The sequence below is a fragment of the Styela clava genome, chromosome 12, assembly GCF_964204865.1.
Source record: "Styela clava chromosome 12, kaStyClav1.hap1.2, whole genome shotgun sequence".
Lineage (NCBI taxonomy): Eukaryota > Metazoa > Chordata > Ascidiacea > Stolidobranchia > Styelidae > Styela > Styela clava.
Window position 1 is genome coordinate 5,622,859 of NC_135261.1, and position 12,769 is coordinate 5,635,627.

At 35.8% G+C, this 12,769-nt stretch overlaps 2 protein-coding genes across 2 annotated transcripts in view; both read right to left on the reverse strand.

The window, feature by feature from the left end:
- Positions 1–6,171: 6,171 nt before the first annotated feature.
- The window catches only part of LOC120329543 (protein THEM6-like), a 145,371-nt gene continuing 138,773 nt past the window's right edge, over positions 6,172–12,769 (reverse strand). Inside the window, exons 2-4 of the mRNA XM_078118756.1 lie at positions 8,913–9,177; positions 7,992–8,203; positions 6,172–7,440 (exon numbers count right to left, since the gene is read on the reverse strand). Of these exons, the coding sequence (XP_077974882.1) occupies positions 7,180–7,440; positions 7,992–8,203; positions 8,913–9,177 (738 nt within the window). The 3' untranslated portion in view covers positions 6,172–7,179. The remainder of the gene's footprint in view (positions 7,441–7,991; positions 8,204–8,912; positions 9,178–12,769) is intronic.
- LOC120329542 (ufm1-specific protease 2-like) lies at positions 9,177–12,665 on the reverse strand. The gene has a single exon (XM_039396191.2). It carries the CDS (start codon positions 12,397–12,399, stop codon positions 10,654–10,656), a length of 1,746 nt encoding a protein of 581 aa, XP_039252125.2. The 5' UTR covers positions 12,400–12,665; the 3' UTR covers positions 9,177–10,653.

Below are 12,769 nucleotides of genomic sequence, written 5' to 3' on the forward strand. Positions count from 1 at the left end.
TTGCTATTATTTCTGGCTATTTCTGTTGTTCTGATCTGATCTGATGAAGACACACTCCTGGTTTCGAATACATGTATTGCAATTGTATATTTACAAATAATACAAAGAACAGTTCCAAGTCAAGACTGATAAGTCGGACATAATCTAAGTTTCACTGCAAGCCCAAGTTCGTTAATTACTTGTCCATCGTTGACTCCTTTTCTCTCCTAACGAATGGTCGCTTTTATGCTAGTTTTGGTATCCTTAGAGCAGGGGTTCTCAACCTGGGGTTCGCGAACCCCCTGGGGTTCACAAGAAGATTTCTAGGGGTACTTGGATGGCAGTCGAGTTTTTGTGTGTTGCAATATTTTTAATATGCCCTAATACTACCAGAGGAAAATGCGTGAAAAAATGAAACTTAGCGTAGATTTTTTGTGAACTTGCGTTGTTGTGATTGTGGCGCAACAATGTGAAATACACGGCTTTGCATGTAAACTGCGAAATCTCAAAAGACAGTGTGCTGCGAGCGTTACAGAAAGTAAAATGCTTATTGAAACTTGAGAGAGATTTTAAAAATTAATTCATTAGTTGGGCGGATGACAAGGGCAATAACACCAACACGAAGATTTAATTTATTCCAGCAGTTGCTCAATAAATTGTTGTTGCAGCAAATTGTTAGTCAATATATGACAACTTTGTTTGATGTCTGATTAGCGGGGGTTCGCGTTGGTTGTTTCGTGACTCAGGAGGTACTTAGCAGAAAAAAGCTTGAGAACCCCTGCCTTAGAGCATGGAGCGCAGCGCTATCGCCATCGTACCTTAAAGGGCGTCTAATTGTTAAGTATTATATGACAAGAGATTGCTTCTAATTTTAAGATTACAATAACTTTAAGTTTAAACAAGTAACCTATTAACCAAAAGCAGCTAATTTACCCAATATCCTATAACGTAAAATCAGACCATAAACGAGGAACAAGCATCCAAATAACACATGTATACATTGCACTCGTGGACCTGTAGACAACGCAAAATTACACATCCTCAACACAGGAAAGACGTGGATACGATCAAAAACAACGCACATGCGGCCTTAACTAAACAATCCAGACCATACTATCTCTGCCCGATTCTAACCTTAATGTGACATATGTTTGACGCCCACACAAGAACGAAAGATTCTTACCAATTCCTACTCATATGCATACGGTATATATATTGGCATTCATTTTTTAATAACGTATTCCCGCTTGTATCGAACTCTCTACCAACAAATTCCCTCATTTCACATAACCCTGCTGCTCTTAAAAACAAAGATTGGTTACGCTGATTTTTCGACATTCTGACTTTTCAAGAACACGAACCTCTCGAATTCTACCTCTGCTGATAAGCATTATATACAATAAACATAACTTTCTAATGTCCAAATAAAATGTAAACATACATTTTACAGTTTTGTGGATAAATATTTTGTTGTTTTTAATTTCTAGTTGTAAATCTCCCTCGCATCTCATAAATTGCAGTCTCGCGACGTTTCGACAACCCGTACCGGGCTGCGTACCCTTCGACATTAAAGCCGCAAGAGAGATATTTCGATTTTTATATGCACGAATACAAGCCGAACGTGCCTCGAGCGCAGCTGGAAGTATTTTTTGTTACATTTCAAGCGTGAATGGCGGGAATATTTTCCATTTACCCAATAACAAAACAATCCGAAACATTGAATTCTTTACATCGCATGGGAAACAACATGCAGGACTCAAAATGAAATTCACGGCCTCAGAAAAACTTTTTTTTTTTTAACCGTCCCACAGTTTACACACCATATTCATGGTGGGACATATCAACTTTCAAATCAATTTCTCTCAGCGATTGACTCCTTGGTTTTCATTGGTTTGAAAAGGTAATCTCCTAACCGAACTGACTCATCTGGAATTTAAAATGCTTCAAGTCCATGCTTCCGAAAACAAATGACCCTGTATCATATGGCGAACAACGACCTCTCGTCCGGTTACCAGGATGGATATGTAAATCCTATCCTAAGATAGATTCTAACTCTGCAAAAATCAGCTCAGATAAAAAGATAAAATACCTCAATCCTAGTCTGAATCTATCTGATTATACTATATTTATTCAATCTTAAATGGATCCTTGACTATTGAACTAAAGAATATTATGCAGAGAACTAATGCAATTTTGAAACTCTCTCCCCAATCTGTTGAATTAGATGTTAGAACCTTGGGTGTTGCTGCTCGATAACTAGTTTTGGTTTCCTGCGCCTTCTCTTCCCCAGTAATGTAATTTGCTAACTTTTAGCATGATTTTTTTGCGTTTTACTGGTTGAAAAAATGAACTTGACTTGACAAGCAAAATTCCTCCACGGGAAAGCTTTCCTAGTTAGAAGACGCGCCTTTATTGAATATTTTGATGGTGAATAGCAAAATCGCGATATAAAATCCGATGTTTTATTACGCATAATAGATACTTTGATGTAGTCCAGCGGTTCTAAATCTTTCACGTGCTTTAATTTTTGCCAATATCTGTCTGATTTAACCTGAATGTAAATATCTGCGTTACATTTACCCATGCGAGCAATATCTAAGTCACCCGGCGCCAAAAACGGGAGAATTGTTATTTTTATGCCAATGTTCAGATGTAACATTTATCCCACAATGAAAATAGCAGAAGCAGATACGAGTCTTTTTGGACACGAAATGGAGCTATGGTTCGTTTCGTTATTATGTTGTTCTTCTCGGCATCATTACTTCTATCGCTATGAAGAAATCGCGTTTCACATGCTCTACTAATCTAATTGACTAGTTGCTTAGACATTTTCAGTGGTTGAAGATTGTATTTTTCGCTAGAAGGCTATTACTTTTTCGTGCCCATATATTTGAGCATAGCTCTCTTGTTTATTCAAATCGACGCCGTCCTATTTACGTTATACAATCATAGTCAGTGGCGTATCTAGGTATGCCACCGATGGCTAGTGCCATGGGCGCCGTTTGGACAGGGCGCAAAATGGGGGAAAGACTTAATCGTAAAATGTTTTAATTAATAAAATAATTTCAAATTAGTACTGATTGAAAATAGTTTTTCACTCGAATATTCACGTACAAGCAGTGATGGAATTCAAATTTTTTTGTCAGCCGGTTCCATCACGAAAGTCATATTTTTCAACCGGTTCTGTTACAAAAAGTCGTATTTTTTTAGCAAATAAACTGATTATTTTTAATTACTTCCTAGTTAACATTTCAAAATAATAGTTAAGTAAGCATTATTATGTCAAAATTAGCAACGAAATTTTTGATGACTTTGAGGATTGTCTATATTGCTGTATCTACCGGCTCAATCCCATCACTGCTAACAATCACACTAAAAAGCAGCAGTCGTCTCATGACTTGTACTTATGACGCAACAATTCAATTTTCAGACTAACAATCACAAAAGGAATATTACTACAATTATTAAAAAGTAACACAATGTATAACTGTAACGTGCGAACTTCACATCTCACAATTTGAAAAAAAAAACGTGAGCTACTTGATCTCAAAAATCGGTGTGTCAGATAAGATTCAAAATCCCATTGACAGTAACCAGTAATGCTAACCGGTTCGCTGATTTCCTAAAATTCCGTGAGACGAACCTGTGCGAACCGGCTGAATTCCACCACTGCGTACAAGTATCTTATTTCAACAACAGTCGACGGTCAAAGTGGCGCATTATTAAACTGCACCATGGGCGCAATTTTACGTTTACAATTTTACGAGTTTTTTTGTACGATGATACGGTAAATCGATACTCCGCAGAAAACCGTTGCGTCTTGTAGTCCAGTAGTAGTATTATTTTATTTCGTCAACAATGTCAAATAGTTTACATGCAACATTTCAAAATTAATTTCAAGGCATTGTGACGAGGCTGTAACGAAGCGACTGTTAGGTCATCGAGTCAGTCACAGCCTTTTAAAAAATATAAAATTACCATATTGTCATCGAAATTGAGCTAAAGTAACACACACTGAAAATAAATTAACACATAACAGAAAAAACAAATCACAATTGAATATGGTAAAACGTAGTAGTTTTTGCCCTCCTATCAACACACAGAGAGAGAGAGATAATGATTTATTTTCCGAAAATATCAAATGTAAAATTACAATAAATGGAAATAACAATTGTAGAATATTATCGGGAGGGGACGGGCAAGACTACAAAGTCAACTATGTCGACCGACCCCTAAAAAAAGAAAAATTCCTTTTGGGACAAAACAGAAAATATTTGATGGATTACACATAACAGTTCCAAAGATATCACTCTGTGTATGGACAAAATCCCAATCTAAGCAATTTGTTGGGGTTAAATAAGATAGTTAGTATACAGTGAACCAAAGAGTCGTGTCAGGTTCTTTGCTTGGTTAGCTTGCCAGTCAAATCATTTTAGGTACATGGATTGATTGTGTGACCAGCCACTATGTGAATCACCCTAACATTTTGTACATAATACCCCCCTACAGGATGCGAATGCATGCAGGATTACACTGGAGCAACAAGTACATTCAATTTCTCTACTTTTCTCTTGTTTACCGCTTTGCAAATTATATTTCTTCGCAAATTGTTCACTCCCGTAAATACCTATGATTCAGAGGATTTCAGAAGAAAGAATCTGCGATCTACCAAGTCAGCGTTTCCCAACCTTTTTTGATCGCGGATTATTTTCTCACCGGCGAAAACCTTTGTGGACTCAAGGTTCGTTTATTGCAACCGTACTCTGTGTGGAGAAGCAATAAAACCAAACACAACAGAGTTTTAACGAATTTTAAAGTCGAAAATTCGCCGCAATTACGCGTTCGTTAAAAGAGATGGCTTTTTTAGTGTCTTATGGCCTTTTCTGTCTCACAATATTTAGTCCATGACAACGACGAGAATTTAAAATGTCATTCTATTTTATTTAATTGTGTTTACGGTAACTCGCGGTATCGTGGACTTACGATAAGATGGAAGCATTACTTCTTTAAAATGCCACGGCAATCTGCAAACATAATAATGTGAGAATATATTGCCCAATTATATTTGGTTTTGATACATATCTTTTGCGATCTTGCGAATTTGTTATCGCCGTTGGAAAAATCCTACTATCTGCTATAAATTTCCAGAAAGTACAACTTGATTTAGTACTTATCAAAAATATATTTAAAGTATATTAGTATAAATCAAAAATACATATTCTTCGCCTTGCTTTATTATTATTAATTTAATTGTGATCATTTTAATCTGCGATTGTGTTGACGAAATAAAAGCAATACTAAATATCATGACAATCCGTGGACACAGAAAAGAGTGGTAAAGTGCCCGATTATATTTTGTTTTGATTCGTATTTTTGTGAATTCGACAAATCTGAGCTGTTTGTACGGCGCCCCGCGTACCTACCAATGTGGAGGCAGTAAGGCAAAGAATCCTAAGGGAAAATGCCCAGGTTACGTACACTACGGTAGTCGGTAGCACACGAAATTTTGCGATTTGCAATGTCTAAAAAAACGTTTTTAATCGGTCGTGGACCATCATAAAACAAAACTTATGGTGTTCTCTGTTTTATTTTTAGTCTTTTGTATTGCTGCTCTTCAATTTAGAAAACCTGGGTTGCCACCAGAAAAAAAAATTTATTCCTCGTTGTTCGAACACCACTTAGGTATCTATCGAAGCGAGCGCAGACTCGTGTTTTCGTCGAAAATCCGCTGGTGAGTTGTGAATTTAATCGTTTGATTAAAGCGACGCGCATGTGACCTGTTATTATATTTTTGAATAGTAATTTGCTATTCTAATAATTGAATATATGCCCAGCCCTACTCAGTAACCAGTAATTATTGTTATGTGAATAAACTTACTTTTCATGTTTTATGTAAATTCCAACGTAAATCGTAACTTGGCTGATAGTTAAGTTTCACAAAAACGTTTGCGGCCCGCAGTGAATTTCTGTCTCGTTGCGGACTCATTCAAACGATCCGCGGACTCGGGAAACACTGTACTAAGTGGACAACGACCACGTTTGGTCATGTACCGAAAAAAAAACAGGATTGAGAGTTCCTGAAATATCCTAAAAATGCGAATTGATCTTCCACCGGGTTAAGCCCCTTGCAAACTTTTGTATTGTATTCTACATGCACTGTGTCCATATGTAATCAAAAAAAAGAACATGGTCTCTCGTCATTAAAATCATTTATTGTAGTACTTCACTTATAAAGTTGAAAAATAATAACATTTGAAACAATGAAAAATATATTGCATACAATATAACTGCAGTACTATCAATTACAAAACTATATTCTTAAAAGTATGTATATATTAAAGTAGCATTTTCGCTAAATCTGTTTTAAAAGCATGGAACTCATACAGAGCCATATTCAGAATTAAAGATGTCACTGTCAATTGAGTCTATGTCTAGTCCTAGGTCAAGTCAATTACTGAGTCAAGTCCCACTGGCAGTCGGTTCAGTACGATTTTGGACTCACACACTGTTCAAGTAAGGACAAAAAAGGGTACTCCCATATTGTGTGTACCAGGTTAGGGTTAGGCCATAATTTTATTCCGATCTTCCTCATATTTTAGTTCTATTACGGGTTCGGGGACTGTCTGTGTTAGCTAAGTGAATATATCGCCTGCCCATAGGTTTCAGTCCCTTTACACAACTCGATGTAAAGGTAGGCGAACACTTCTGTTGCGCCTAAGAAAGTTTGTTTGAAAAGTTAGATTATCATAAAATCATTAATATGCAGTATATTTTTAAGTTGACAATACTGACTTAGAAAAAATATAAATGTTTGATAAAATTAGAAAAATGCCTGGTAGAGTAGATTTTGCTCATAAGCTCTACAACAGTGTAATTTAATATAAAGGATATATTATAACAAACTTAATTTAGACAAAATTCAAAATTAACATCATTTAAACATGTACTTGGGGATTTATATACTGTAGTTGAAAGTACAGTTTTCTCTTAGAAAATTTTTCATGTAACAGTGAAATTATGATCTATGTTAACTTAGAAATTTATCATGCTTCTGGTGTCCATCAGATTGATATAGGATATATATTTGAAATAAATTAAACCAAAACTGTAGATAACTGGTTCTCAAACTGCACTTGACTAGAAGTAAAAGAGACTTATTTATCTCTGAATAATGTTACTTTCACTCAGGAGTAAAGGAGTCTACTTTGGTATTACAAATGAACTTGATGGTCTTAAATTATTACTGCACGTTTCTAAATAATTCAAATAATGCTTCAATTCGGCAGACAGTGGAGATTTCTCGAGCGTAGATGACGTTCCTAAAAATTCCTGCAGGAATTCTTCAGCACTTTTATTTTGTGCTAGTACTCTCATCCTAGTTATAATTATTGAGTTTACAAAGTTTGAGCCGGTCAGAAATTTGTGTTGTAAATAGATGTTTCGTTCATCCCAGTAAATTATCTGAAAAATTGAATGTGAAATATCCTTTCATTAAATAGAAATAAACGAGGATACAGGGGTTGTTTTCTGAGATAGGATTAAATTTTTATATATAATCCAGAGCGAGGGAATGCCGATAAAGACGACTCAATTACATGAAGAACCAGGACCTCTCATTCAGTTATAAGTCCGTGTAAGGTATTGGAATAACTAACAAGTTATTTGTTTCAGATACTTGGTGGTGGAGGAATCAATAAATGACCAACGGTTATGTAAACCACTCTTAAGACAGTGAATTCTTGACACAAACATTATTTCGGTTAATAATCATTTTCACATCGAAAACATTTAATAATTTTTGATTGACCATCAGATGTCAAATGCATAAAATGACAACTTTTCAAATTATTCCTATGATAATCAAGAATTTGCTATATCCAATATAACAAATTTTAAATGTATCTCATTTGGTTTGGGCCTGGAACCCTGGCTGTAGAATTAAGGTCAGCATGTTTCATTATGTTTAACAAGATTTTTGCTCCCTTTGTTATATTATACTCTAAATAAATTACTTTTGTAGCTATAGTAAAACTCTGAAAAACTTCCAGAGATCTTCTGTATCTGATAGTAGATGCTGTCATTATCAGATATTTTCCAGTTTTTTGCATGAAACGTAACAGTCCAGTATCGCAGTACCATCGTGTTCGAGCAAAGTCAGCTTCGCGAGAGTAGCGTGAATTGTTCATATGGTTGTATATATCACAATCACTTGGGAGGACAATACCTGGTAAAAACAACATCATGGATTGGGATGAGATTTACATATTTATCCCGGGGGGAGAGGAAAGTCGATAAGACAGCTTAATCACACAGCGAACCACAGCCTCTCGTCCGGTTACCAGTCCAGGTTGGGTATGGGATTATTTAGCCAGTTTGATGGTGAAGGAAGACGTAACCGACCAGCGGTTACGTGACGCTGTGAACCACCCTACGACGGCGAGGAGTCCAGCAATCCTCTCGTACATAATCATCCCCACATGGGTTTCGAACCTGCAAACCCACGCAGGGTAATCAGTAGATGCGGCAGCGAGCGTATTCCTATTAATAAGAAGGAGTGATTGAATTCAGGTTCAAATTTCTTTGAAGATTAAGAATTCGCAACAGACAATTTAATAAAGTTTGCATACGCTAGAGCAGAGATTTGGAACCATTACTACAGGAGGCCCAGATACAAATGCTGGGTGAAACCGCAGGCAGCACTTTTTTAACATAGGCTATCTAGTAGTTGCAGCCACAAAAATTTTGGTTATTATTCTTATGACATGCATTGTTGCTTCGTACAAACTAGCTGTTAGGAAATTGTAACGTCATAGGCAAAGATAATAAATTGGACCCATGTAAAGGCTTTGTATCGCAAATCGAAGCACAATGAAAAAAAAGCATTTTAGTAGCCTTATGGTCAGTAAAATACGATACCCAAAATCGTGACTTACTTGAATAAACATGTTCTTTCATCAAACCAAATCTTTTCCTTCCAATTAGATCGGGTACATATGCATTCCATATTACTTCAACATAGGCTCTTACAGCATAGGTGACATAAGGAACGCTCAACAACCCAAAAGCAAAAATTGGAGTCATCCACACATTTTCAGCCAATATCGAAATTGAACGTCTTATTAAAAATGTAAGATTGAATAGACATGAGAATATTGATAATAAAAGAAATATTTTTCCTACATATATATTATAACGCATCTAAGAGAAAAAGAAAAATACAATTTTTTAAAAAACAATGTTTCTATTTATATATTCTCACTTTGAAAAAAACATGAAATACATTTCAATAAATTCATCATTGCAACCCTTGAGCAAAAATAGAGTAATATTTCAAAAAATGGGCCTGGTGCGAACTCAACCCAGTGCCCCCCCGCCCCGAAGGGGGCACAGAGCTTTTGGAGGGGGGCCACTATGCTGGGCAAAAACTGATTTCCTTTTCATTTACAAAAAATTCCTGTTCTCTCTAATTTCATAACCTGATGAGCATATATTCACAAGGTATTTTCACTTTCTTGTGCATGAATTGTTTGGTCACGATAGGATATGGAATCTACCAATAAAAATAACACTAATTTAAAATGATAAACAGCGGGGCATGAGTGGCTAAAAAGTCTGGAGAATGGAGTCACGAGCCATAAAACGTTGGGAACTACTGCATTAAGCCATGAAATGAGGCAGCAAGAAACAGCACTTCAAGATCAGATTTATCTGACAAGTGAAGTCTCAATTATTTTTACTAGCAGAAAAATCAGTCATGCTCGACTCCACAATTTTTTTTTCTGTGAGATTATAAATGAACAAGAAAGCAATGCTTGAATCTACTAATATAGCAAGGACAATGTAAGAATAATTCCCGCCAGATGTTAGAATTGTGGTTGTAAGGTGCAATCGTAAATTATAACAACCAGCAAAACTTGGGGAGCGCCATAGTTCTAGAGAAAAATTTGGAAAATATATAGAAGTCATTAATAGCCTTTTAGCAGCTTCCATAATCAGGTGAATTTTTCCCCATTTTTAAAAACAATACCTATTTGAACACAATTTATCTCACAAAAAACAACAGGAACACAAGAAAAAAGGATTAAATCTTGATTCAGAATAACCTCACAAACGCAATGAAAAACAAAAAAAAATTACAACACCAGATTATTAAAGACACTGTATATTTAATATCTTCAAATTGCACACCACCAAAAAAAATGAATAAATAAAATAAAGGAAATTTTTTTTCCATAGTTGGGTATTCACACCCAGTCTCCCTTTTTAATTCTTCTTAAAATGTTAAAGTCAAGCATTCACAAAGAGGATTCTTGTATACAAAAAGTCAATATTTACGCTTTGGTGACGTAAATTATACCTTTTACATGGACTTTAAACAGATTCCATGGTTCGCCATATTAATAAGTTGTCTTATCATCTTTCCTCTTCCTGGGACATATATGAAACTCCTATTAAACAGGAAGTGTTGCAGCTGGGAACTTATTATTGTACACCCAAATCTTCTCTTACTGAAGAAACAAATTTTTAGGCCGAGATTTGATATCGACTCCGTCACATTTTCAAGACTATGATTTGATGTTGACTCAGTGCCATTTTTTGAAGTTTATTTTAAACGACCTCTTAGTCGGATTCGCCAAATCCGACCACCACTGAACCCATCCCATCCCTACAGAGTTAATAAACACGAAAAGAACCATCAGTTACAGTTGGTCGTTGTGGCAAACATAGATTATAATAAGCAGTTTGATCCCAAAAATCTGGCCCTTTCCATCCACACCAACCTTTCGATTGGATCGTTTTAATATCTTCGGATCCAGTATAATGAGGATCAAGAATTAGAAACTTTGTTTCCCCAGTAATTTCAGAAAAACACACTCCTAAAATTGTGTGCGCTAGTACGCCTCCACCAATCATCACTGGGGTACCTTGCTCTTCAAAATGATTGGCAAGTTCGCGACCTTTCATTGCCAATTCAGAACCGCGACTCACAAACATAATTTTCGACGTTACGTCGAGTAAATGATTTAAAACGTTATTAATTTCAATCGAACCGATCCATAATCTAGAACCAACAAATTTTTTCGGTTTGTCACCTACGTCTACCAGCGCTTGTTGGATTTCTTTATGTGATGGAACAGGAGAAAGAGTGTAACCTTGGTAACGAAACCATGACACAATAGTTTGACATGAACGATATGCACAACCCCAACCATTGTCATCGATTCGATCTTGCATGTAATGGTGATATCCATAAAGTCCCGAAACTGCAAAAATTTTTCCATCCTGTACATTAGGAGATTTTAATCCTTCATGTGTATTCAAAAGAACTTCAGATCTTTGAGCATCAATTATAACAGTATTTTGAGTTGTGAATAACGGTCTATCACACGGTTCCATAAAAAGCTTATGTAAAAACTTCATCTCAAAGTCTTCATATACAGCTCGACAAAAATTTATTTGGTGAGTTGAATTAGGAAGACAAATATGGTTTATACTAAATCCTGTAAGTTGGTTGACTGATCCACATGAACGAACACAAAATTTGATATTTGAAATTTGTCGACATAAAGCAGATGTTAGAGAATTTTTTAATTCAATTAAAGTCGAGGTTTTATCAATAAAACTAAAAGCCGATAAAGAAATTTGCACTCTTGAAAACAAATCTTTAGAAATTGTTAAAGTAGGCACGAAGCATTCCTCACTATCATTCGTAACATTCTCGAACATTGCAACTTTGTGATGGAAATCGTCATCAAAAAATTGTCGAGAAGAATAAAAATGAGTGGCTTGATTGTTTTTTATCCTTTCTTTATCATTTACACCCAAATAATTGCTGAAACTGGAATTCTCATCTGCGATAAGTAGTTTTTTCTGGCTTTTAAAATAAAATCCAATTTTATCAGATAAAAGCTTCTTTTCCAAATTGGCTAATTGTTGTAGAATTTTATTTTTCAGTAATTTCACATCTGAACTTTCAACAAAGAGTGCAGTAATTTCCTCAACATGGAAAACAATTGTGTTGTCTGCCAGAAACTTTATTGCCTCAATTTTTGACAATTCTTCTATTTTGCAATTTTTTTCCGCTCCATCAATATCAATTTTTGTGAATTTCAACCCAAAATGCTCATGTGAACATATTTCCGCTTTAAAATACCCTTTTCCTCGACTTTTTAGCTTCTTCTCAAGCGCAGAATCATTATTTCCGCCAGTGAATATCCCCCTTACGCTAATCCCGAATGGAAAAAACGATTCAACCGCTTCAAAGGTGTCAAAATCTTCTCCAATATCTGCGTTGACGCATTCGGTAAACACGGTATTCACTTCGTCCTGGTAACCCAATAGCAACACCACTTTATTACATTTATTATCACAAGCGTCGTACAGCTTCGATAATACTTCTTTGACAAATCTCACGGCCATACTGTCTCCTTTTCTAGATAAATTCAACGCGAAACACAAACTCAACGCGAAACAATCGTCAAAACCGCTTGCTATACAAAAGTATGTAGTAGCATACGCGTGTTTCAGGCACTTGTGGCAAAGTGGAGTGGCGGAGTCAAAACACGGTCCAATACTAGGGTAAGACTTTCGTATTTTTTCCTGCTGAAGGTCATTTCATCAAATATAGTTTTCATATTCCCGGGTAAAAGACAGGCAATAAGATGTCTTATATATAAATATATGACGATCCACGACCTTTAGTCCAGTTACAGGTCCATATCCGGAATAAATGCATAAAACTCAAATATCTCATGTCAGGTATGGTGGTTTATATTTAGTCAACTCAATG

Coding starts and splice junctions, on each gene's coding strand:
- LOC120329542 (XM_039396191.2), bottom strand. CDS start 12,399: ATGGCCGTGAGATTTGTCAAAGAAGTATTATCGAAGCTGTACGACGCT.